Consider the following 26,298-nt stretch of genomic DNA (forward strand, 5'->3'; position numbering starts at 1 on the left):
AGGACACCTGGGCCTCTTGGGCCGTGCTGTCATTTCTTCTCATGGTGTCCTCTCTGAAGAGAGTCTCTGAAAAAGATGTAACTGCTTCAGGGCACAAGTCACTGCACATCTCATGCAGAGTTCTTGGTGTCTACTACCCTCTTTCTTATTTTCCATTTCCCCCTTTTTCCCCTTCGTATCCCATGCTCCCTTTCTCTTTGCTTTTTCTCTACTTGTAGAAACATCTACACACTAAAATAACCGCCACTGTCCTTCAGGCATCTGGGGGCAGTCACAGCAAAAGAGGTTGTCCATACTCCGTGAGCACCGTCAGTGTGCCTGGTGGGATGTACGGAAAGAAGGGCGGGGAAGGGAGTACCTACAGCAGTGGTTCTCACAGGGTAGTCCCTGGAGCAGCCTCATCGGCATCACCTGGGAACTTGTTAGAAACACAGGTTTTCACCTCAGACGTCCTGAATCAAACTCTAAGAGTGGGACCCAGCAACCGTCCAGGATATTCTGAGGAACTCTCAAGTTGAGAACCACTGGTCTAAGAAAACGAGGCGGATGTAAAGTTAGAGGATAAAGTGAGTATTAAAGTGAGCTCCTCCTGGGAGAGATGGCTCGTCAGTCCTCATGGTCGGAGTTGTTGGTGAGTCTTTAAAGGCTCCGACTAAATCACGACCTGAAGGCTCACTGATGTTACCAGCCAGCATCGTTGGCCTTAGGGAGAAACATGATCATCAAAACAGTCTGTTTTAACCCTGCTTTTTCCAAAACACATTCTGATGGTTTAAAACTATGAAGTTTACAGAAATCACTTTTATCTGTTCTATTTAAGGCTATAACTTGCCCCTCGGTGTGAACTAACCATCTCTTTAAGTATAAAACTGTTCAGAACACCATTTTCATTGGGCATAAGAATCACTGTTACTTCATAGGAGTCTCTTTTATCTGGGGAAGGAGAGGTGGTTAACAATATTGGATGGGTCCGCTTCTGTTCTTGAGTTATTTGGCTAAATGGGGTAAAACTGATCCCCATTCCATGTGACTTTAGGGAGTGGCAAGTGGTCTCCTTGAGGCTTCAAAGCCAGATTTTCAGAAAAGCCCCTAGATCTGTAGGATGAGGTGTAATTTCTCATCCACCTAAAGAACAATTAAATCATACCAGGACAGTAGGCATAAACTGAGATTGTGCCAAAAGAACCAAGATGTATGATCACCCTACTTACACCAGTTATAAAGTAACCAACTCATTTTATTCCTTGAAAAATCAGACACTGCATGGTCCATCCATGTTTACCACAAGTATTACAACTTCTGGTGAAAGTACATTCCTTTTTTTTGGTTGATGCCTATGACCCATTATTTTACTACTTTTTGCTGCAGATATAAATGAGTGTGCCCAGAATCCTCTGCTCTGTGCTTTCCGATGTGTGAACACTTATGGGTCCTATGAATGCAAGTGTCCGGCTGGATATGTTCTGAGAGAAGACAGAAGGATGTGCAAAGGTGAGACTTTCATGTTCAAGGTCCTCTGAGCCACTCTGTCTCTGACGGGAGATGTCCCTCCGAAGCTGCCATTAACAGAGGAAGGCTGGGAATTGGGGAACACTGCTGTAGTCCAACGACAGTATGGGGGTTGTCATTGCTACCTTTTCTCCTAAATTGTAGCTGAAAGCATCATGAAGCTGAGTCGAGGGCTGCACTGCAGCTCCTTTTCACTATGCACTGCATGCCTATGGCATGCCAGCTCTTCTGCAAGATGGGAGGATATAAAGAAAAAAAGACACTTCCCCACATGCAAGCAGCTCAATATGAAGAGACTGAGACAGAGATATAAGTAGCCATACTGCAGTATACTAACAACTAAGAACACAAAGGAAGGCATATGAATGTTAAAAAATAACCTCCATCACTAAGAGATACTATATTGCAAGAATGGGGTAGCACATGGAATCTACTTCAGTTAAACAATTTCTATTAAAAATGCTTGCTGAACACCTGCAGTTGCCAAAGCACTGGGCTAGGCTCTGGTACACAAACTTGGGTAAGTCCTGGGGCTTCTTGAAGCGCTCTGGTTTGCTCCTCCCAAGATCTTAAATGAGCAAATACCTGTTCTCTTCAAATGGCTTAAACAGAATTTTTCTTGACGGTGGGAAGATAGTTCCTAAGTGAGAGCTTGACATCACATGCAGGGTGAGGGGGAAATGCAACAGGACGGAAAGTAAAGAATGGGGAAGACCCACCCCGTGCTGGAAGGAAGGAAATGGAGGGAAGGACCAGTAGAGAAGAAGATATTTGTGGATGCTTGTCTTTTCCTCAAAGTATAAAACCCAAAACATTTATTATACAATGATTCTAATACTATGTTAAGTATTGTATAATAGAAGCTTTGGCTTATCATTATAACATATTGTGATGATAATGCTGTTGTTACAATTATTATATTATGGAAGCTTTATACAAGGCCTTTTTAGTTCATTTCATCAAAAAGAATTAGAAATCACACTTCCTGCTTTTTAAGAGGCTGTTTGGTAGAGAGCAACTTCATGAGTTCAAAGGGGTTTAGAAGACTCCTTCCCGTCTTAAGAGACCAGCACTCAACAATGCAAAAGGAAGTAGGTTAATGATGAAACACTGTCCATGAAAATTGATTACTTAATACCGTTTTATGTTTAAAAGGCAGGAAATTAATGCAGCTCCTTTTGTGAATTTGTGGTTGTACATTCTTTCCAGATGAGGACGAGTGTGAGGAGGGAAAACACGACTGTGCAGAAAAGCAAATGGAATGCAAGAACCTCATTGGCACATACATCTGCATCTGCGGACCTGGGTATCAGCGGAGGCCTGACGGAGAAGGCTGCGTAGGTAAGGGAACGCCTGCCACGGGAGCTTGGGGGGAGTCGGAAGTGACAGAAGGGACTCGGGCACTGGGTTCTTCTCGGCCAGAGCCATTCTGCCTCTCAATCCACCTGCACCCTCCTCCTCTCTCTCTCTGAGATGGACTTTGCCTGCTTTCTGGGCCCACTTTGGTATTTCCTCAAGTCCCTTCCTTTACTTTTTATACTCCTTGGTTGTCTTGGGGTTAGTTCTCTCCACCACATTAGAATACCTCCCTACTGATTTAACTTGGCTACTACCACCCCGACACTGAGTACACATGCCAGGCCCCTCTGGACCGGGAACATCACGAAACCAGTGGGACCTACCTCCAGAGAATCTGGTCTTGTCTAAAATGGGGCCCAGACACTTAGTTTTAAAACCTCCCCAGGTGATTCTAATGTGGATTCAGCATTGAAAACCATAGTAAACCAGGGATTGGCAAACCACAGCCCTAGCACCAAATTCAGTCTGCCAGCCCACCACCTGATTTTCTAAATAGACTTGTGCTGGAACATAGCTGTAACCATTTACTTATTTATTGTCCATGGCTGTTTTCATGCCACAGTGGCAGAGGAGTTGCAACGGAGACCATATGGCCCGCAACGCCTAAAATACTGACCCTGTGTTATATAGTAATACTGTAATTACACTGTTACTTACAGAAAAAGATTCCAACAGAGGTAGGGGGGAAAACTTAGAAAATTCCCACATGCACCCTTTTTCCTTTTTAATAATCAGTGACATCAGGAAAGTATATTTTATGTTGTCAGTCAAGAAGTTTAAGAACGTCATTGTCCCCTTATCTTATAAGATACATAATTAAACAAAAGTTGAAGAGCACCAAAGTAGCATGTGGATTCATGGTCACGCACTGGGTCTTCTGGGATCAGTGATTCTCAGCCTCAGCTGCACATTAGAATCACGTGGAGAGCTCAGTCCCACCCCAGATATTCTGATTTATTTGGTCTAGGGGCAGCCGGGGGCATTGGGAATTTTAACCTGTTTTAACACCGTTCTGCATGTTACCTCCCACTCTGCTTCTCATAATGAGATCTCTGCCTCAGGGGCTCAGAACTGTTCTCAGTGAGAAGCGTCCAGGCAAATTATTTATGAGCTTTCTAAATAATCGTAAGACTTTCTAGCTTTTGTAATGCTTTTTTTTTTAAACTGGGAGACTAAATTACGATTTATTACTTCTTAATATTGTTGAAGTATTATAATAAGCATAATCTATATTGAATCAGAAGATTAGTGTAGACAGACACCCTCAGGTCAAAACTGACCATCACAGGCATTATTCTACTGAAGTACTGGAACATCTGACATATTGGTCTTATCTTTTCTTCTTTCATTTAAAATAATCCTTTGAGAATCGTCCTCATGCATAGATATGGAAAGTTTTAAACTTTAAGTGAAAAATGTAAGTGTACCTCAAATGCTGTCATCTGTATTTAAGTATATAAAAATGCTATCAGTGATGCTTTTAAAAGGGTGGAGGTGCACACACGCATGTGTCTCTGTGTATGGGCATAACTGATCTCTGGAAGGATACTTTAGAAACTGGCAGTAGCACTGGTTTGCTTCCCAGGACGGGGATTTGGTGGCTGGGGAAAGGGGGAGAAGGGGCCACTTTTGCTGAATATTCTTTTGTACCTTTCGGAACTGTACGAATAGGTTACCTATTCACAAACTAAATTTAAAATGAGAAAAGAACCCATCCTTGTGCAAAGCGGACAGATGACTCCTCCCGTTTTTGGCCCTTGACACAGATGAGAATGAATGTCAGACCAAGCCTGGGATCTGTGAGAACGGCCGCTGCCTCAACACCAGGGGGAGCTATACCTGCGAGTGCAATGACGGCTTCACAGCCAGCCCCAACCAGGACGAGTGCCTTGGTGAGTACAGACGACAGGATGCTTTTTAACTCCAGCGGCCAGGCTGGGACTCTCGAAACCAGATCTCTTATCTGAAATATTTGAGGAAGAGTTAGAAAACGTTCATATTTTGGAGGTGACTCAGTGACCGTGATTGTCCTTTGGGCTTGTTAGCGCCACCCTGCAGCTAAATTCTTCCTGTGCTAATTGTATCACTTGTTTGGAATTTCTTTCTCAACTGCCTTTTTAAGCCGTTGGGGCTCAGGATCAGCTTCCATGTGTCTCTGCGCCCCTCTCTCTAGCATGGCTCTTCCCCCATATTTCTGGGAGCAGGTAGAGTTACAACGGTTTTGAGGCCTGTGTCTTTCTGTCCACTTACTGAATTTCTTGTTTTCCCCAGACATCATCCTTTCTCTCTTACTGCTGCTTCCAGCTTTCCCTTCTCGCTCCTTCCCACTCAGGGTAAAGTGTTACATCCTTTTTGGGTTTTATATCTGGTCAAATTCTTAATACCTTGTTATGCTTCTAAAACTCCCTAAAACTCTCTCTGCGATGTCATGTCCCTTCCAGACAACCGGGAAGGGTACTGCTTCACAGAGGTGCTCCAAAACATGTGTCAGATCGGCTCAAGCAACAGGAACCCCGTCACCAAGTCGGAATGCTGCTGCGACGGAGGGAGAGGCTGGGGACCCCACTGTGAGATCTGCCCTTTCCAGGGCACTGTGGCTTTCAAAAAACTCTGCCCTCACGGCCGAGGGTTTATGACCAACGGAGCAGGTACTTCACTTATGGTCCAAAAATATTGGCAGGGCATTTGTTTCACAAAGAACAGATGAAAATACAGAATCTACAATATGGGCCTAGGCTGAGTTGCATAGTTTAGGTCGAAAAAAAATGCTTCATTATGGTATTTTTAGACATTGAAGGCCATGTTGCCAACATGTCCTTGGTCTAATTAAGTTGTGTATGCTTAGGTCCCTGCTTCTGCATTACAAGGAGTCTTCAACTTTTTAAGGTGAAGATATAAGTCAGTTTTCAGTTACTCAAAATATAATTTATGTTAATCTTGGAATGAATGATCACTAAGTTCCTACACTCGTCCACCAGTATGTATTTTAACTAACAAAATTGGCTGGAATATACTGCATGAAGGAAGTATACAGTTAACCTTCCATATCTGTAGGTTCCACGTCTGTAGATTCACCCAACCCTGGATTGATAGTGATCTGAGGTTGACTGAATCTGCAGCTACAGAGTGCCAGTGTACCGCTCCATTTTATATAAAGGACTTCAGCATCCATGGATTTTGGTATGAGCGAGGGGGTCCTGGAACCCATGCCCTGTGAGTGTGGAGGGGCAGCTGTACTAGCAATCAACACACAGTGGTCTCTGGGAAAGTGCAAGCTGCTTTAACTTGAGAGGAATGAGGAGGCTGTTGTGGTGTCTGAGGCAACTCTGAAAAAGACTTCCAGGCCAGTGTTAATCAGCAGCAACTGCAATTGATTTTAGTCTCATAAAGGAGAAAGGAGAGAGACTTTTTGAGCTCCTTGGGAGGAAATTAGAAGTGAGAGGAGAAGAAAGAGATTAAATAGGGTTTGTGTTCATGCTAGAAAGATGTGGCTAAAGGTGGAATAACAGAACTGGAAAGACTAGATGGAGTGACCAAAAGCAATCTATGAGCCTTTGGAGGATGCCAAAATGAGATGGTGGAAAGGCTTATTTCTTGAGACCAATGAGGATACTTTAAAAGATCAGGAAAAGTAAGAGCTGTTGATATAAAATGGTTACTTGATAATCAGAGGCTACAAAAACTCACTTGGTATTGGCACCCCACCAAGCAGTAAGGCGATAGACGGGTCAAGATGTGGCGGACAGTGGCTTTCACGCTCAACGATTCATATTGACCAAATCTTTCTCCCTGTGGTTGGAGCTGTGAGCCCTAGCAGCGCAGTGATCCACTGGTGCCTCCCTCACCACAGGAGGGAAGTTTGGCTCCAATTCCCCAATGTTATGCAATTTGTTATTTTTCATGATTAACTTTAAACACAACAAAAGGATAGAAGGAAAACTTTCCTTCTTATTTTGGACATATATCTTAGAAGAAAGGGGATTTCCTTATCAAAAGAATCTACTGCTATGATTCATTTTTGAGATGTCAGCAGGGAGCAAGAACCTAAATACGTCTAGATGAGATGGTTGTTCTGTGGATCCAGAGGAGAAAAACAATTCAGAAGAGCAATGATTTTTTAAGTTTTCCCCTAGTCTCATTAGAGTCTAGTAAAGTTATTCATGTGCCTTTCAATATAGTTACCATTAGATACGAACTTTATGCTGTCATCCGTTTGTTTCTTAGGTCCATAATATAGTCACACAGTTCACTGGTATTTGTAGTGAAGTGACCCCTACATATTAATGTTGTTCATTTTATGTCTTTCTGATTTTATTTTCTATTTATTAAATTACAGATATTGATGAGTGCAAGGTTATTCATGATGTTTGCCGAAATGGAGAATGTGTCAATGACAGAGGATCCTATCACTGCATCTGTAAAACGGGCTATACTCCAGATATAACTGGAACGGCCTGTGTAGGTAAGTGCTCTGTTTCTGATGCTCAGGGTTATTCCTGAGGGACAATTGTACATTACAGCAAAAAAAAAAAAAAAAAAAAAAAATCCTCAAATTAAAAGTCTAAAAAGCCTGTATAATTTCATAGGGAAATGTAAAGCAATGATCAAAGACTACATAGAGTTTACTTTTTCTTTCCTCAAAACTGAGATTCTTTGCTAGACCCCGTGGGATTGAGCATTTAGGCTTTTTTTTTTTTTTAAATGGGCAGTCACACTGTATCTCTTTGATCATAGATCTGAACGAGTGCAACCAGGCCCCCAAGCCCTGCAATTTTATCTGCAAAAACACGGAAGGGAGCTACCAGTGTTCATGCCCCAAAGGCTACATTCTGCAGGAGGATGGAAGGAGCTGCAAAGGTAAAGTAGAATTTACCTTCATCCACTCATCTGCCTCGTGGGCATGTCGTTGCATTCCTTGTGCCTTTGAGGGATCCACAGGCCAAAAGTGCTTCCCTGGGGTCTCCCTGCCACCCACCTCCTGTGCTGGATGGAGAGAGGCTGAGGCCAGGGAGATGGCAGAAGACCAGTGACAGCAGCCATCCTGACCCCTGGGCATCCATGAGGACTGTGCATGAGGGTCTCTGCGACAGCAGGGCCAGCTCTCCAAGGCCCAGGTGGATCAAATCCCTAAATGACTATCTCCTTTCTATTTATGGCATTAATGTATTCAGTCTATTCAATGACTATAGAGCAGAGGTCTTTAGATTAATCAGTGCCATCATCCCAGAGAACATCGTGCCTAATTAAGTAAACCCTTTGTCTAGGTATCTGTCCCACGAAATAGGTCCAGTCCTGTCCCCCAGCAGCTTGAGACATAAATATCACAAAAAGTTAAACACCAAAACTCTACATGAATATTCCTCACCAACCAGAAGTTATCCTTTGCAAAATTATATTGGTGTAAATTTACTCCTGTAAAATCTTCCCCAGCAATAAGAACTTTACGCATTGAGTGACTAGTACAAGGGAGTCATACTGAAGGATAATTTGAAAAATGAGGGATTTGGAGAAGGAGTGTGTTCTGCCAGGAAGGAGAAAAAGGGCAGTAAGGAAGTTAAATGGTAGGACGGAGAGGAAGAGGAGGGTGGAGAGAAGCAGGGCCCTCCACCCCATTCCTGTGTCTGCTGTAAGGGGGAGAGTTTAGAGGTAACACAGTATAACACATGGACAGTGCTGAAAATTTTCCGGTGCAGCACAAATTGTATGTAATTCTATAATTTGGGGAGAAGAAGTTCAGAGACTTACTCAAAAAATTCTATCTTAAATGAGTTTTAGTCTTAAGCAGAGAACTTACTGTACATCACAGTCAGCTCTGGGCAGCGGAAGGCTACAACTCAGAGCCACAAACTTACTTGCGTAAATGAAGAACCAAATGCTAGGGGGAGCTATCTCAGTTGTGTATATTATCTATAACAAGCAAAACAAATCCATAGCATTTTTCTAACATGGGGATAGAAAATCCTAAAAATGTCTAGCAATTAAGAGATGAAAAATGAGAACAAAATGTACAGTAGTAATTATGTTCTCTCACAATGTATCAAAAAGCATCTCTAATGCTCTTTTTATGGTTTTAGGAATACGAAACGCAGCTGTATGATTTTTGCAGATCTACTTCCAATATAAGTCCCTTTCTCTTATTTTTCTCGTAAGGTCTAAATTCTCCTTCCTACCTGGCATATGTGACTAAGTATCAAAATGAGTGGTGTAGATATATATACTATTGAAACTAAAAGAGGCTAGAAGGATAGTCCTGGGAAAGTGTGGGAGCAGCCCCATGAGAGATGGGTAGGCTCCAAATAAGAGGAGAGAAAAGGGAGAAGAGATATTCTTGGAGGTGCAAACAGCTGGTGTTGCTGTTCTTAATGTAGCGTAATGATAAAACAGCACTGTAAGAAACCACTGAGTTGTCCCCCTTACCTGTTTGCAGGTAGACTTCAGCGAGGCCCCTTGGGTCATAGAGAGGGGAAGCCACCTGCTGGCAGGAGACATACAGGTGTCAATAATGCAGAAACCAGACAAGCAGACACAGCAACTCTCCAGCTGTGGATAGAGCACAGGATTGGCTCAGTTTTGAGAGATGTCAGCACTGAGAGAAATACGGGCAGTTCTCTCAGTTTAGGGCCACCCCAGACATTACTCTAGCCAGGAACTAGAGCTGCAGCTCCAAGCACAGCTCTGCATGCAGTGATAGAAGATCCCAAGAAAGGGAGGGAGGGAGGGAGGGAGGGAGGGAGGCAGGCCAGATGGCAGACAGCCAGGCAGGGAGAAAGGTAGGCAGGTTCCTGCATTCACACACACACAGTTTTAATTAAAAGTCAACTAAAAGCTGGAACACACTTTGTCTCTCTTGATGTAAAACCATTTTAAATAGCAATGGAGTTGAGAATGAGCCTACAAGTTCCAGCAGTAAGGACGGAGGCCTGGTCAAAGTGGAGGATTTTATTGAGAAGTGGAAAATAACATTGCATAAATACTGTAGACAGTTTTTAAAAAATGCTATTAGCTTATCAGAGTGAGTTTTTTCTTTCCTTTGTTTCCTTCCTGATTGCTCAATTTTGTTTTATCTGAAGGAGAATCTCTAAACAAAGACATCAGTTCGGTTTGGTTTGATCTGGTTAACCACCTCATTTGAGAAGATTAAAAACAACTAACAGAAAAGAACCAAGCAAAGAAATTTCATTTCCAGCCTCAACATTTCTTTTTATATTCCAGCTTGAATAGATCTTTTCAATGCTCTAGAAAATTTTAAGGATCCTTGTTTCATTTTGTAATTTATAATTTATTTGAAATTTCTGCATTCTTATAACTGAAGGGAATTGGGTTTTCCTTGGATTCCCCTAAAGAACTGCATTTTTGGTCTAGACTGAAACCACATTTTTATCTTTCAGGCCCTTATCTCCTGGGTTCCTCCTAGCCATTTGCTGTGGCTCTGTGCTGGCCAGGGTCATTTAAGACATAGAAATGAAAACTGAGAGCTGCTTCCTAGGGCAGCTTCTAGGTCCCAGGATGTCAGCTCAATTCCAACAGCCCGTCTTGCATTTTCTTACAGATCTCGACGAGTGTGCAACTAAGCAGCACAACTGCCAGTTCCTGTGTGTTAACACCATTGGCAGCTTCACATGTAAATGTCCTCCTGGATTTACCCAGCACCACACTGCCTGCATTGGTAAGTGGGAGGGGGAGACCCCAAATGGAGTGTAGCTGTTCCTCCAAGGGATTGAGTGCTTCTGCTGTTGGAATAAGAGTAACCTCAAAAAAATGTGAATACATGTCTGTGTGTATGTGCATCCATGTATATGAAAAGTTATTGGCTGTGTCTGGCCTTTTCTGAGCAAATCACCCTTCTCTCTTCCTTTTAAACAACACAAAGAGAGCTGCAGGGAAGTTGAACTCTCTCCTTTCCCCACTGCTTCTTACAGATAATAACGAATGCACCACTGACATCAACCTGTGTGGGGCTAAGGGCATTTGCCAGAATACTCCTGGGAGCTTCACCTGTGAATGCCAGCGGGGGTTCTCACTTGATCAGACTGGTGCCAGCTGTGAAGGTGGGTAGAGCCCTCAGCTTGATCCAGCTGGTTGGTCCTCGTGGAGGTGGCCTCAGTGGCTGTCAGCACCTCACCAGCCTCCTCTGTGGGGCATCAGAACTGAGGATGGGAAGTGTTTTGTCTGTTTGCACTGGTCCCATAGCTTAGAGATGCACCTTTTGTCTCATGTTCAGTCATGTCCATAACACATGCTTTCCCTGCTTCATAAAGAATGACCCAGTCAAGAAAAATAACTAGATTCCTGAATTTAGTTTTCCAGTCATTGGAGCCAGAGTCTTAAAAGGATTCACTCAAGGTAGATTAAAAATATGAAGAATGTGACTCTTCTGCTAATATGTAATTCGAGGTTTCAATTATATTTTGGGGGATCTTGTTTTTATATTGACGTTTCAGTTTCTAATCCTGGCACAGATAAGGAAATACAGATAATTCGCACAGCCAGCCCAGGGAGTGTGCTCGCACTGTGCATTAACGTCTTCATCATTTTTCTTTGTGGACTTACCAAACGCTCCAGAAGAGATATGCTTAAAATTTGGGGTGGTAGAGTAAGTTTTTAGGGGTCAGAGTTCTTACTAAACTTGCCTTTCACTTTAGCATGCATGTGCATGTTGCTTCAGAGAAGGCAAGCGCTGATGTGACTTAAAGGTGACTCTGCCTCCTTTCCCAGACGTGGACGAGTGTGAAGGAAACCATCGCTGCCAGCACGGCTGCCAGAACATCATCGGGGGCTACAGGTGCAGCTGCCCCCAGGGCTACCTCCAGCACTACCAGTGGAACCAGTGTGTTGGCAAGTAGTTTTCCCTTGTTAACAAGATGAATTGTCGGCTCCTACCAGTCAAAGTACCCCTTTCTTTCTGAAAACTTTAAACTTGCCTTTGAAGCAACAAATACTCATTTAAATTGTCCCGACCTGGTTGAGACCAGAGGGAACTCATAGTCCTTGCAAAATAGCAAACTAAGAAAAAATAATGATAAAGGGTTGTTTGAGGGCATTTGAAATGAACCCCCCCCAGAATTCCTTGACTCCCACTGTCCCCTTTCTCTTCTGCTTCATTGCTAGTCATCAGCCCACACCGGAGTTCTCTTTACCTTAGCAGGCCAACAAAATCCTGCTTCTGACTGAAAACTCTCAGCCAGCCAGAGGCGATTATGACCAACTCTTGGCCTGAGTTTGCAGAGGTGGGTCCATTCAGCGCTATACATCTTTGGGGCAGAGTGCAAGCAGCAAACACAGCCAAGATTTTGCAGGATTGCTACATTCTTTTGAAAATTAAGGGACTCCCACAGGCTCTCTCATTAAATCGAAATAGTCATTTTTGATTCCACAGTGTCGTGGGAAAACAACTGAAAAATGTTTTGTATTGAAGTTTAGTCAGTTTACAATGTTGTGTCGATTTCTGGAAAATAACTCTTTAATGCACATCCGAGAATGCCAACTTTGCGAGTTTAGAGGGACCCCAGTCCGTCTAGCTCAAGCCCTGTGTTTTACTGATGCAGGCCTGGAAGCCCAGGGAGTGAAAAGCAGTCTGTCCTCACCAGTTCTGCGGTGACATGACCGGAACTGGAACCCAAGGCCCTTAACTTCGTGATTTAGGTCTGCCTTTCTAGCGTCACGTTCGTTTGCATTTTCATTCCGCAAGCAAGGAGCACCGCGAGCTTGGCGCGCCGGGGGTGTGTCCTGGTTGCCAAACTCTTGGCCATAGAACCCTCCTGAGCAACAGCGAAGGGACTGCCTCCTGGGTGGCGGCTCCACATTGCGATGCTTGACTTTACTCCCAGTGAAGACAGTTTTGGTGCGTGCTCATTTATCAGAAGTGTGTCCCTCTCCTCTGGTTTGATTCTTTACACAGCACAGGTTTGCAGAGGTAAGATGGGCTAAGATAACCCCAGTGCTTGAGCTCAGGCCTCGCTGTCTGGTTTTTAATAAGAACGGATTTTAATTACCCGTTTCTGACAGAACTGTTCACAGAATTTCCAGAGTGAGCTTTGTTGATTCAACACCCAGCATATGAGCCTGTCTGCCCCTTATTATGTAGGCGCCTTGAGTGAAACTGGAGCTGTGGAGGAAGGGTGAAAGATGTGAGGTCTACCACTGCTGGGCCTTGCCCTCCTCTTTCTAAACTCAGTCCAGAGATAGTAGAGACGGTCATGCCCTCATTGCCTGGAGATCCTGCTGTGGCCCCACCAAGGTCACTCCTGGCTGGGATGTGTAGAGGAACAAGCCGATTAAAGAAGTGGGAAGAGAAGAGGATCAAGGTGGTGGAATAGGACGATGTGGCGCTCACCTCCGCCCACAGATACATCCAAAATACATCTACACGTGGAGCAATTCTTACAGAAAACCAACTGGAAACGGGCAGAAGACCTCCTCTTCAACCAAAGCTGCAAGAAAGATCTCCACGTAACTGGGTAGGATGGGGGAAAAAGCATCAGGACGAAGGATGGGACCAGCACCCCTGGTAGGGGTCTGTGAAGGAGGGAAGGCCCCTTGCCCGCTGGTAGGACTGCTGGGACAGGTGGAGGGGCTGCAGGGGCCTGGACTCTGCTAATGAGGAATGTGCCTGTGCTGGCTTGCCAGCAGCCAGGGCAGGGAGAGACAGGCACTGGCAGCTGCCACCTCGCTGTACTTACCAGTGCAGAAGGCGCGTGTGTGGGGCTGCTAGTATGGGCAGTGGCCAGGTGCTGAATTTGGGGAGGACAGGCCCTGGGAGAGGACTGTCTAGCTGCATGGAGACAGCCCAGAGGTCTGGTGGTGTAGTCCAGGCTGCACCTCAGAGCTCATTGTCAGCTCTCGCAAGGTGGGGTCGGGTCCAGTGGGGACAGGTCTGGCTGAGACAGACCGTCAGTGCACACCGGGTGGCGCCACAGAAACGCAACTCCAGCAGACGGCCCTTGGGAGGAATACACAGCCCTTCCTTTCACGGTTCCCGCTTGGGGCTGGATCTGGGGCAAACAGGCCATGGGAGAGGACCGCCACAGAGGCAGCCCAAGTCCTAGGCAGCAACACAACCACCTTGATTCCTGTAGCCACAGTGCCCTGACGCCCAGTCCACAGCACAGCCGAGCACTAGGACTGGTACAAACAATGGAAAAGGAGACGCAACCTTGTTCTGCTTCTGGGCTGAACCATGGACACCTGCACAGGTGATGCAGGTTCGCTGTGACCGCACAGGCCTCACTTGCTCCAGCAGTCACCTCCTTTGGAACAGAGCATGCACTCAAGAGCAACAGAGCCTTATCAAATCTGACCCTCAGGGCTGCTGGACTCAACAGCTTGGGAGCAGATCCCATCCCAGACAAGGCTGTGACAGCCACAGAACAAAGAGGAGACCCCACCCAATATACCATACAGGCTCTGGACACCACAACAACAGTCACACCCCCTATCAAGAGGATAAGGACCAGCACACTGAGGAAAGACACGGCTGGCCCCTGCACCAAAAATACTGGACTTGCAGTCTACACAGGGATGCTCCCAAAGTAGACCTTCAAGACCACAGTAGATAAATGCTTCTCCTAAATTTGTAGAGACAGAGAAAGTTAAGTAAAGTGAAAAAACAGAGAAACTACTTCCAATTAAAAGAATGAGAAACCTCTTGAAGGAACAAGTGAGACAGACCTCACTAGTTTATTAGACCCCAAGTTCAAAAAGGAGGTAATAAAACTGCTAAAGGAATTAGAGATTACTGATATAACTGCAGGTCACTGTAAAAAAAAAAAAAAAAACTACAAACTATAAAGAAGAAGCAGTCAAAATTAGAAAACTCAATTAGAAATTAGAAAACTCAATTACTAAGCTAAAAGCCACTCTAGAAGAAATGAATAGCAGACTAAATAACAGAAGGAAGAATAAGTGATATAGAAGGTAGAATGATGGAAATCGCCCAATTGGAAAAGCAGACAGTAAGACAAATGAAAAAAAATGAAAGCAACATATGAGAGCTATGGAATAATATGAAGCATTCCATCCTATGCAGAATAGGAGTTTCGAGAGAAGGGGATTGAAAACATATTTGAAGAGATTATGGCTGAAAACTTCCCAAACCTAAGGAAGGAAACCAATATCCAGGTGCGGGAAGCACAGAGTGTCCCAAACAAGATGAACCCAAACAGACTTACACTGAGATATATTACAATTAAAATGGCAAAAGTTAAAAAGAGTCAGTTACAAGGAAACCTTCATAAGGCTATCAGGCAATATCTATGCAGAAACTTTGCAGGCCAAAAGGGAGTGGCATAATATAGTCCTAAAAGGGAATAACCTGCAACATAGGATACTCTACCCAGCAAGATTATCATTTAGAATAGAAGAGAGAGAAATAATTTCTCAAACAAGCAAAAACTAAGAGTATAGCAATTTTAACCTACCCTAAAAGAAATATTGAAGGGTCTTCTCTAAATAGAAAAGCAAGAATCTTTAGGAAAGGGAAAAGTCACAATACAAAAGGCAAATACATAAAATAATTGAAGATCACTTAAATAAGCCAGTTCATAGATTTAAAAAAAATAAAAACATTTTATAAAAGTGATTATAACTACAATTAACAGCAAAAGAATAAACATAAAGATGTAATGTTCATGACAATGTTGGGGGAGGGGAGCAAAACAATGTAGATCTTTTAGAATGTGTTTGCACTTACGTGACTACCATTTTAAAGTAAGTAGATACTATTGTGGGTCAATATACTTGAAAACCAGGGTAACCACAAATCAAAAACATACAATTGATTCACAAAGACCAAGAAGAAAGGAACTCAAGCATAATACAAAAGGAAACCATCAAACCACAAAAGGAAAACGAAAAGAACAAATGAATTAAGAAGAACTACACTTTTATTGTCACTATTATGTGGATGACATGATACTATAAACCCGAAAACCTCCAAACAAAAACTACTAGAGCTGGTAAAAGAATTTGGCAAGGTAGCAGGATACAAGATTAACATACAGAAATCAGTTGCATTTCTTTACAGTGACAATGAAATAGCAGAAAAAGAAAGTAAAGAAACAATTCCTTTTAAAATCACATCCAAAACAAAAAAATACTTAGGAATAAATCTGACCAAGGAGGTAAGACTTATACATGGAGAACTACAAAATATTGATTAAAGAAATTAAAGATGACTTAAATGGAAAGATATCCCATGCTCTTGCATTGAAATAACCAACATTGTTAAAATGGCCATATAGCCCAAGACAATCTACAGATGTAATGCCATATCTATCAAATTACCCAGGACATTTTTCACAGAACTAAAACAAATACTCCTAAAATTTATATGGAATCACAAAAGACCCAGAATTGCCAAGGCAGTATTGAAAAGAACAAAGCTGTAGTAATAACCCTCCCAGACTTCACACAATACTACAGAGCTATAGTAATCAAACAGCATGGTATTGGCACAGAAACAGACATATGGATCAATAGAACAGAACAGAGAGCCTAGAAATAAACCCACAGACCTATAGTCAATTAATCTTCAACAAAGGAGGCAAGAACATACAATGGAGAAAAGACAGTCTCTGCAGCAAGTGGTGTTGGGAAAACTGGACAGCAGCATGTAAATCAGTGAAGTTAGAACACTGCCTCATAGCATACACACAAATACACTCAAAGTGGCTTAAAGACTTAAATATGTAAGACATGATAAACCGTAGAAGAAAACATAGGCAAAACATTCTCTGACATAAATCTTAGCAATGTTCTCCTTGTGCAGTCTACTCAGACAATAGATATAAAAGCAAACAATTAACAAATCTGTTAAAAATTAACAAACTAACTAAACCATAGGCTTTTGCAGGGCAAAAGAAACCATAAGCAAAACAAAACAACCTATGGAATGGGAGAAAATATTTGCAAATGATGTGACTGACAAAGGTTTAATTTCCAGAATATGTAAATAGTTCATAGAACTTAATAACAAAAAACAACCCAATCCAAAAATGAGCAGAAGATCTAAATAAGCAATTCTCCAATGAAGACATACAAATGACCAATAGGTATGTGAAAAAATGCTCAATATCAATAATTATCAGAGAAATGCAAAACTACAGTGAGGTATCACCTCACAACAGTCAGAATGGCCATCATTCAAAAGTCCATGAACAATAAATGCTGGAGAGGCTGTGGAGAAGAGAACCCTCCTACACTACTGGTGGGAATGTAGTTTAGTGTAGCCATTATGGAAAATAGTATGGAGATTACTCAGAAAACTAAAGATAGATTTACCGTATGATCCAGCAATCCCACTCTTAGGCATATTATCTGGAGGGAACTCTAATTCAAAAAGATACATCCACCCCAATGTTCATAACAGCACTATTTATAATAGCCACGCCATGGACAACCTAAATGTCCATTGGCAGATGACTGGATAAAGAAGCTGTGGTATATTTACACAATGAAATACCACTTGGCCATAAAAAAGAATAAAATCATGCCATTTGCAGCAACATGGATGGACCTAGAGATCGTCATTCTAAGTGAAATAAGCCAGAAAGAGAGAGGCACCATATGGTATCACTCATATGTGGAATTTCTTAAAAAAAAAAGAAAAAAGGACACTAATGAACTCATCTACAAAACAGAAACAGACTCTCAAACATAGTAAACAATCTTATGGTTACTAGGAGAAAGGGTGGGAAGAGATAAAATTGGGAATTTGGGATTTGTGAATGTTAGCTACTGTATGTGTATAAGTAGATTAAAAAAACAAATTTCTTCTCTATAGCACAGGGAACTATATTCAATATCTTATAATCTTTAATGAAAAAGAACATGGTAACAAATATACGTATGTATATGCATGTGACCCCAACATTGTGCTGTACACCAGAAATTGACACATTTTAACTGGCTATACTTAAGTTAAAAAAAGAACTACAAAATCTACTGGAAAACAAGGCTTTAAATGGAAGTAAGTTCATACCTATCAATGTCAATGGACTAAATCCTCTCATCCAAAGACAGAGTAGCTGACTGGATCAAAAACAAGATCTTAAACAATATGCTGCCTATAAGAGACTCACTTCAGGGAAAAAGACATACAGATTGAAAGTGAAAAGATGAAAAAAGGTATTTCATGCAAATGGAAATGACAAAAAAACAATACTTGGGTTAGCAATATTCATATTAGACAAAATAAACTTTAAAACAAAATCCATAAAGAAAGACAAAGAAGGACATTATATAGTGACTAAAAGGATTAATACATGAAGAGGATATTATACTTGTTAACATATATGCATCCAAAATAGGAGCACCTAAATATATAAAACAAATACTAACAGACGTAAAGGGAGAAATTGACAGGAATATAATAGGAGACTAACACCTAGCTGACATCAGTGGACAGATCTTGCAGACAGAAAGTCAGTAAGGCAACAGAGTTCCTAAATGACACAATAGACCAGGTGGACTTAATTGATATCTACAGGACACTACATCCCACCCCCCAAAAAAGCCACCCCAGAATACATTCTTTTCAAGTGAACATGGAACATTCTCTAGGATAGACCATATACTAGGTCATAAAATAAGCCTCAAAAAATTTAAGAGTATAGAAATTATTTCAAGCATCTTTTCTGGTCACAGAGGTATGAAACTGGAAATCAACCACAGAAAGGAAAATGGGGAAAGAATGAACACATGGAAACTAAACAACATGCTACTAAAAAAGACCAATGGATCAAAGATGAAATCAAAGGAATCAGAAAATACCTTGAGACAAACAACAATGAAAACACAACCTTATAAAATGTACGGGATGCAGCAAAAGAAGTTTTAAGAGGGAAGTTCACACCAATAAAGGACTCCCTTAAGAAATAAGAAAAATCTCAACCTAATCTACCACCTAAAAAAATAAATAAATAAAACCGAAAGTCAGCAGAAGGAAAAAATAAAGATCAGAGAGGAAACAGAAATCAAAATAGAAAAAAATCAATAAAACCGAGAGCTAATTTTTTTTTTTTTTCAATTTGGGGGAAGGAGGTGATTAAGTTCATTTTTTTTTTTTTTAGAGGAGGTGCTGGGGATTGAACCTAGGGCCTTGTGCATGCCAAGCATGCACTCTACCACTTGAGCTATGCCTTACCCCCAGAAACTGAGAGCTAGTTTTTTGATAAACAAAATCAACAAACCTCTAGCCAGGCTCACCAAGAAGAAAAAACTGATGACCAAATAAACAAAGTAAGAAATGAAAGAGGAGAAATAACTATTGATACCACAGAAATACAAAAAACAATCACAAGAATACTATGAAGTTATATGCCAACAAATTGGACCTAGAAGAAATGGACAAGCTCTAGAAACACACAGCCTGCCAAAATTGGGTCAAGAAGAAACAGATCATTTGAACAGACTGATTACTAGAAGTGAAATAGAATCTGTAACAACAACAACAACAACAACAAAAACTCCCTGCCAAAAAAAGTCCAGGACTAGGTGGTTTCACTGGGGAATTCTACCAAACACACAAAGAACTTATACTGATCCTTCTCAAATTCTTCCAAAAGACTAGAGGGAACACTACCAAATTCATTCTATGAAGCCACCATCACCCTCATACCAAAACTTGACAAAAACATTGCAAGAAAATAAAATCACAGGCAAATATTTTTGATTAATATAGATGCAAAAATCCTCAACAAAACATTAGCAAACTAAATCCAACAATACATAAAAAGGATCAAACACCACAACTGAGCTGGAGTCATTCCAGGGATATAAGCGTGGTTTGACATACACAAATCAATCACTGTGATACACCACATAACAAAAGGAATGACAAACACCACGTGATCATCTCAATAGACACAGAAAAAGCATTTGATAAAATTCAACATCCATTCATGATGAAAACTCACCAAAGTGGGTATAGAGGGAAGTATCTCAACATAATAAAAGCCATTTATGACAAACCCATAACCAACATAATACTCAGCAATGAAAAGTTGAAAGCCTTCCCATTAAATTCAGAAACAAGACAAGGATGCCCACTCTCACCACTTCTATTCAACATAGTATTGGAAGTCCTCGCCCCAGCAATCAGACAAAAAAAGAAAGAAAAGGTATCCAAATTGGAAAGGAAGAGGTAAAACTGTCACTGTTTGCAGGTGACATGATACTCTATACAGTGACTCCTAAAGACGCTACACAAAAACTGTTAGAATAAATGAATACAGCAAGGTAGCAGGATACAAGATTAATATACAGAAATCTGTTGCATTTCTTTACACTAACAATGAAATATCAGAAAGAGAACATAAAAAATCATGTGCATCAAAAAATAAAAAGTGCATCAAAAAAATACTTAGGAATAAATTTAACCAAGGAGGTGAGCCACCTATATGCTGAAAACTATAAAACATTGATAAAGGAAATTCAAGATGATTCAAAGAAATGGAAAGACATTCCATGCTCTTGGATTGGAAGAATTAATATTGTTAAAATGTCCCTACTACCCAAAGCAACCTATAGATTTAATGTGATCTCTATCAAAATACCCATAACATTTTTCACAGAACTAAGAACAAATAATCCTAAAATTTATATGAAATCACAAAAGACCCAGAATTTCTAAAGCAATACTCAGGAAAAAGAACAAAGCTGGAGACAACTCTCAGACTTCAGACGATATTACAAAGCTATAGTAATCAAAACCACGTGGTATTGGCACAAGACATACGGATCAATGAAACAGAATAGAAAGCCCAGAAATACACCCACACACCTACAGTCAGTTAATCTTCAACAAAAGAGGCAAGGATATACAATGGCGAGAAGACAGTCTCTTCAACAAATGGTGTTGGGAGAGCTGGACAGCTGCATGTAAATCAATGAAATTAGAACACACTGTCATGCATATACAAAAATAAACTCAAAATGGTTTAAAGACCTAAATGTAAGACATGACACCATGAAACTCCAAGAGAACATAGGTAAAACATTCTTGGACATAAACCGTAGCAATGTTTTATTAGGTCAGTCTCCCAAGGCAAAAGAAATAGAAGCAAAAATAAACAAATGGGACCTAATCAAACCTAAAAGCTTTATCACAGCAAAGGAATCCATCAACAAAATGAAAAGACAATCTACGGACTGGGAGAACATATTTGCAAAAGATGTGATCAAGAAGTGGTCAATACCCAAAATATAAGAACAGCTCATACAACTCACTATCAAAAAAAAAACCTAATCAAAAAATGGACAGAAGACTTAAGTTTCTCCAAAGACAGACAGATGGCAAACAGGTACATGAAAAGATGCTCAACATCACTAATTATTAGAGACATGCAAGTCCAAAACCCACAATTAGGTGTCACTTCATACCTGTCAGAATGGCTATCATCAAAAAGTTCACAAATAATAAATGCTGGGAAGGGTGTGGAGAAAAGGAACCCTCATACATTGTTGGTGAGACTGTAGACTGGTGCAACCACTATGGAAAACAGTATGGAGTTTCCTTAAAAATCTAAATACAGAGTTACCATATGATCCAGCAATCCCATTCCTGGGCATATATCCCCCAAAGATGAAAAAATCCATGTACCCTAGTGTTCACAGCAGCACTATTTACAATAGCCAAGACATGGAAATACCCAAAGTGCCATTAACAGACTATTGCTTTAAGATGTGACACACACACACACACTTATATATATACACACACATATACATACAGAGACACCAGCAATATTATGCAGCCATAGAAATATTGTCATTTGCAGTAACATGGAGATTATCATACTAAGTCAGACAAATATTATATATCATTTACACGTGGAATCTAAAAAATAATACAAATGAATCTATATACAAAACAAAAACAGACTCACAGACACGGAAAACAAATATGTAACTTACCAAAAGGCAAGGGGGTGGGGGTAAATTAGGAATATGGGATTAACAGATACAAACTACTATACAGAAAACAGATAAGCAACAAGGACTTGCTGTATAGTAAGGAACTATATTCAGTATCTGTTTTCCATTATGGGCTATTAGCAATCTGAAATATGTCACTGAATCACTTTGCTGTACACTTGAAATTAACACAATGTTGTAAATCACCTATCCCTTAATTAAAAAAAGAAGTGGGATGAGGTTTAGAGATTTTGATGACCAGAAGATACCAGTCCAAAGTGGCCTCATAATTCTTGGGAATTTGTAGGAATTATAGTTATCCAGAATGAGGACTGCCTTGGGCCAGAATGGCTTCCCCAGAGTCACACAGAGCCAATCTCTTGGACTAGCCATCCCTAGATCCTTGCTCTTAAGCAGCCAGAAGTTCATTCTTAGAAGATGGGTGGGTTTAGGGTAAGGAGCCTCTGATTTCATTGCTTTCTAGAAGATTGCAAACTTGCAGGTTGAAGTTGGAACTGACCCATTTTGACCTAGAGAAAATTAGGAGAAGAAAGCCCAATCTACATTTTGGAGTTCTCCACGTGGTTCTCCCTTAACGCCACAGCTAACACACTCTGCCAGCCTGATGCTGGAACTTTTGATTTTAGAGGACAGAGAGGTAGGTTTCAATCTACTTTTAAGGAGTGTCTTTCAGAGACTCTAATGCTATTTCATTCAAATTAGAATTGTCTCCTTTAATGAAAATTTAAGTAACAACTGTAAAAATAAAACAAAGATTTTGTAGAGTAGAAAAATTCCTTGTAGAGCCATTTGCTCCAGGGTGCACACACAGGATGGAAAAGGTCAGGTAAAGTGCAAAACGTGTTAGACAAATCGTGGTGTTTGTACACTGATAGAGAGGGTGACTGTTTTCAAACTGTAAACATTGAACGTTTGCCAATTTCTTATCTTAATCTGTGCTCCACTCCACCTCACCTCTCCAACTCATGTAAGTAAGTTTAATTTAAACTTTATTAGATTCTCAGAGAGGATAAAAAAAAGTGAAATAGAAAAGAATGTGAAAAGGGGAGAGGGAGAGTTCTTGACTGGAGTAGATTTTTATAATAACACAGATAAGCATTCCAAGTTAAGAAGAACCTTAGCAATGAGCTAGTCTGACTCTTTTCTAACATATCAGTCCCTCTGCAACCTCTCTGCTCATCTAAGTTTGACTTGAATACCACCCGAAAGGGCACTCACCTTCTCCCAAGATAGCCTAATCTATGCATAAAAAACTTTAATTCTTAGAAATGTCTTTTCAATAAAGAATGGATTTTTCTCCCTCCAACTCCTAACCATTGGTCCCATTTTTGCCCCTTGGAACAAAACAGAATAAATCTAATCTCTCTATTGACAGATATTCTCCACATATACCTGTGCCTTAGAGGTTTTATCAGTCAGAGTCCCAGCAGGTAACAGACGGCTGAGCCCAACTGAAAGCACAGACCACAGGAGAGGAGCCTGTCAATGCTCCATTCATATCAGCCTCATAGGGCTGAGAGAAGGTGAGATGTCTGGAGGTGGACATGAGAGGGGCAAGAAGACATCCATCCCAGGGATATTCCCATCACCAGTGTAAACACCCTTGGTTCTTCATTCATTCTTGGATGTCCATGGTCTCTGTGGGTCTCTATCACACAGCTCATCTCTAACTTACAATAAGGGGGAAAGAACAGACAATGGTACATTGAAGTGTTTTGTTTTAGGAATCCTAGAACCTAAGTGACCTTAAGTGGGTACTTGAGAGTCCTTGGGTATAAAGAATCTCAAACAGATGCATAGCTAGGCACTGAGCCATAGCAGGCAGCCTAACCAATGACTTTCTTAATGGCTATTTACTCCTCCTCTCTGTAACCCAGCATAGAAAAGAAGGAGGGTGGTGAGGAAGGAAGGGAGAGGAAGAGAGGAAGGAAGGATGGAAGGCAGTATGAATTGCCCTGCCTTTACCATTTCTGCCCACCTGTTTTCCCAATTTAAAAAAACATATTTCCTTAGAAACAATTATTCTTTAAAAATGAACCTACCTTTAACCTTCATTAAAAAATTAAAAGTAAGCAAAACAAAACGACAGCCTATGGAATGGGAGAAAATATTTGCAAAAGATGATGCTGACAAGGGCTTGATTTCCAGAATATATAAACAGCTCATATGACTTAAGGAAAAAACAAACAACCCAATCCAAAAATGGGCAGAAGACCTAAATAAGCAATTCTCCAGTGAAGACATACAAATGAACAACAGGCACATGAAAAAAATGCTCAATATCACTAAATGCCAGAGAAATGCAAATCAAAACTACAAGGAGGTATCACCTCACACCAGTCAGAATGGCCGTCATTCAAAAGCCCACAAATGACAAATGCTGGAGAGGCTGTGGAGACAAGGAAACCCTCCTACACTGTTGGTGGAATGCAGTCTGATGCAGCCATTGTGGAAAACAGTATGGAGATTACTCAAAAGACTAAAAGTAGACTTACCATATGACCCAGCAATCCTACTCCTGGGCATATATCCAGAAGGAACCCTACTTAAAAAGATACCTGCACCCCAAAGTTCATAGCAGCACAATTTACAATAGCCAAGATGTGGAAACAACCTAAATGTCCATCAACAGATGACTGGATAAAGATGTGGTATATTTATACAATGGAATACTACTCAGCCATAAAAAGATAAAATAATTCCATTTGCAGCAACATGGATGTCCCTGGAAAATGTCATTCTAAGTGAAGTAAGCCACAAAGAGAAAGACAAATACCATATGACATCATTCATATGTGGAATCTAAAAAAAAAAAGACAAATGAACTTATATAAAGAACAGAAAGTGACTCACGGAGAATATAGACTTGTGGTTGCCAGGGGGAAAGAGGGTGGGAAGAGGTAAACTGGGAGATTGAGATTTGCAGATACTGACTGGTATGTGTAAAAGACATAAACAAGTTTATACTGTATAGCACAGGGATAATGTATTCAATACCTTGTGGTAGCTCATGGTGAAGGGGAGTAGGAGGGTGGATATATGTATATTCATGTATGACTGAAGCATTGTGCTGTGCACCAGAAATTGACACAACATTGTAAACTGACTATACCTCAATAAAAAAAACTAAAAATAGACTTACCATATGATCCAGTAATCCCACTCCTGAGCATATATCCAGAGGGAATTCTAATTTGAAAAGATACATGCACCCTGACATTCACAGCAGCACTACTTACAATAGCCAAAACATGGAAGCAAACTAAATGTCCATCAACAGATGACTGGATAAAGAAATTGTGGTATATTTATATAGTGGAATACTACTCAGCTATAAAAAAGAATAAAACCATGCCATTTGCAGCAACATGGATGGACATGGAGATGGACATGGAGATCATCATTCTAAGTGAAGTAATCCAGAAAGAAAAGTACCATATGTTATCACTCATATGTGGAATCTAAATAAAAGACACAAATGAGCTTACTTACAAAGCAGAAAGAGACTCACAAACAGTGAACCAACATGGTTACCAGGATGGGAAGAGGGTGGGAAGGGATAAATTGGGAATTTGAGATTTTCAGATACTAACTACTATACATAAAATAGATAAACAACAAGTTTATACAGTACAGCACAGGGAACTATATTCAATATCTTACAGTAACCTATAATGAAAAAGAATATGAAAATGAATATCTGTATGTATATGTATGACTGAAATATTATCTTGTACACCAGAAATTGATTTAACTTTGTAAACTGACTATACTTCTATTTAAAAACAAAAAAATAACCTAAGAAAATAAGGTAAAACTAATTAAAAGAAAAAGGAAGTACCAGTTTAAACGTGGGCAGCTCTCTTGAGAGATGTGGTGGTACGAAGGGAGGCGTGTGACTTACACAGTCTGACGGACCTGGTCGTGCACCTCTGCCCTGCTGCCACTGCTGGGAGGTCTTGGAGGGGCTTCCAAGCCTCACTTTCTTCATCTGGAAAGCGGATTACACTGCTTCAGTGATTGTTAGGCAGGTTAAGTAAATGGAGTGAAGTACCTAGTATCCTACCTATCACACAGTAGGCATCTTATAAGTGTTATTTTATAATTAATTTAAATTATAATTACAGTTGCCTTTCTCCTCCTCCCTTCCCTTGGAAGTATTTGCCAAGTGAAGAGAAAGTCAATATACATGCAGACGAGTATGTGCCTGAAAATCAGCTGTAGCGATTAAGTGTCTTAGCAGCAAACTTCCATCCTGCCCCACAAAGGAAGGTCTAAAAAGTGTGTTGTAGATTTCAAAAAAGTGTAAATCATGAATAATGAGAAACGTGAGCTTTTTCCCTTTGAGTTGCTTTGGTAAAGTTAGATTTCTTTTTCCTACTTATTACCACCAGACTTGGCCGGCCGCTGTGGGTAGCAGGTTCTGCCGCATGTGTCTCTCAGGGGTTTCCCCTAGTTACTGCCCGTGAAGTCTGCACTCCATCTCTTCCAGCCTTA

The 26,298-nt window shown here is 40.9% G+C and overlaps 1 protein-coding gene and 1 long non-coding RNA gene across 3 annotated transcripts in view; both read left to right on the forward strand.

Moving 5' to 3' along the window:
• The window catches only part of FBN1 (fibrillin 1), a 240,430-nt gene that overhangs the window by 207,950 nt on the left and 6,182 nt on the right, over positions 1-26,298 (forward strand). For both annotated transcript variants that reach the window (XM_032481236.1, XM_032481237.1), the window contains 9 exons: positions 1,369-1,491; positions 2,719-2,850; positions 4,635-4,760; positions 5,310-5,516; positions 7,205-7,330; positions 7,603-7,725; positions 10,418-10,534; positions 10,788-10,916; positions 11,584-11,703. In XM_032481236.1, the coding sequence (XP_032337127.1) occupies positions 1,369-1,491; positions 2,719-2,850; positions 4,635-4,760; positions 5,310-5,516; positions 7,205-7,330; positions 7,603-7,725; positions 10,418-10,534; positions 10,788-10,916; positions 11,584-11,703 (1,203 nt within the window). The remainder of the gene's footprint in view (positions 1-1,368; positions 1,492-2,718; positions 2,851-4,634; positions 4,761-5,309; positions 5,517-7,204; positions 7,331-7,602; positions 7,726-10,417; positions 10,535-10,787; positions 10,917-11,583; positions 11,704-26,298) is intronic.
• LOC116664118 lies at positions 20,766-25,349 on the forward strand. The gene is made up of 3 exons (XR_004320468.1): positions 20,766-21,136; positions 22,462-22,463; positions 25,339-25,349. It is a non-coding gene; the product is annotated as an uncharacterized LOC116664118 (long non-coding RNA).

This window comes from Camelus ferus, chromosome 6, assembly GCF_009834535.1.
Source record: "Camelus ferus isolate YT-003-E chromosome 6, BCGSAC_Cfer_1.0, whole genome shotgun sequence".
In the NCBI taxonomy this organism is placed as follows: Eukaryota; Metazoa; Chordata; class Mammalia; order Artiodactyla; family Camelidae; genus Camelus; species Camelus ferus.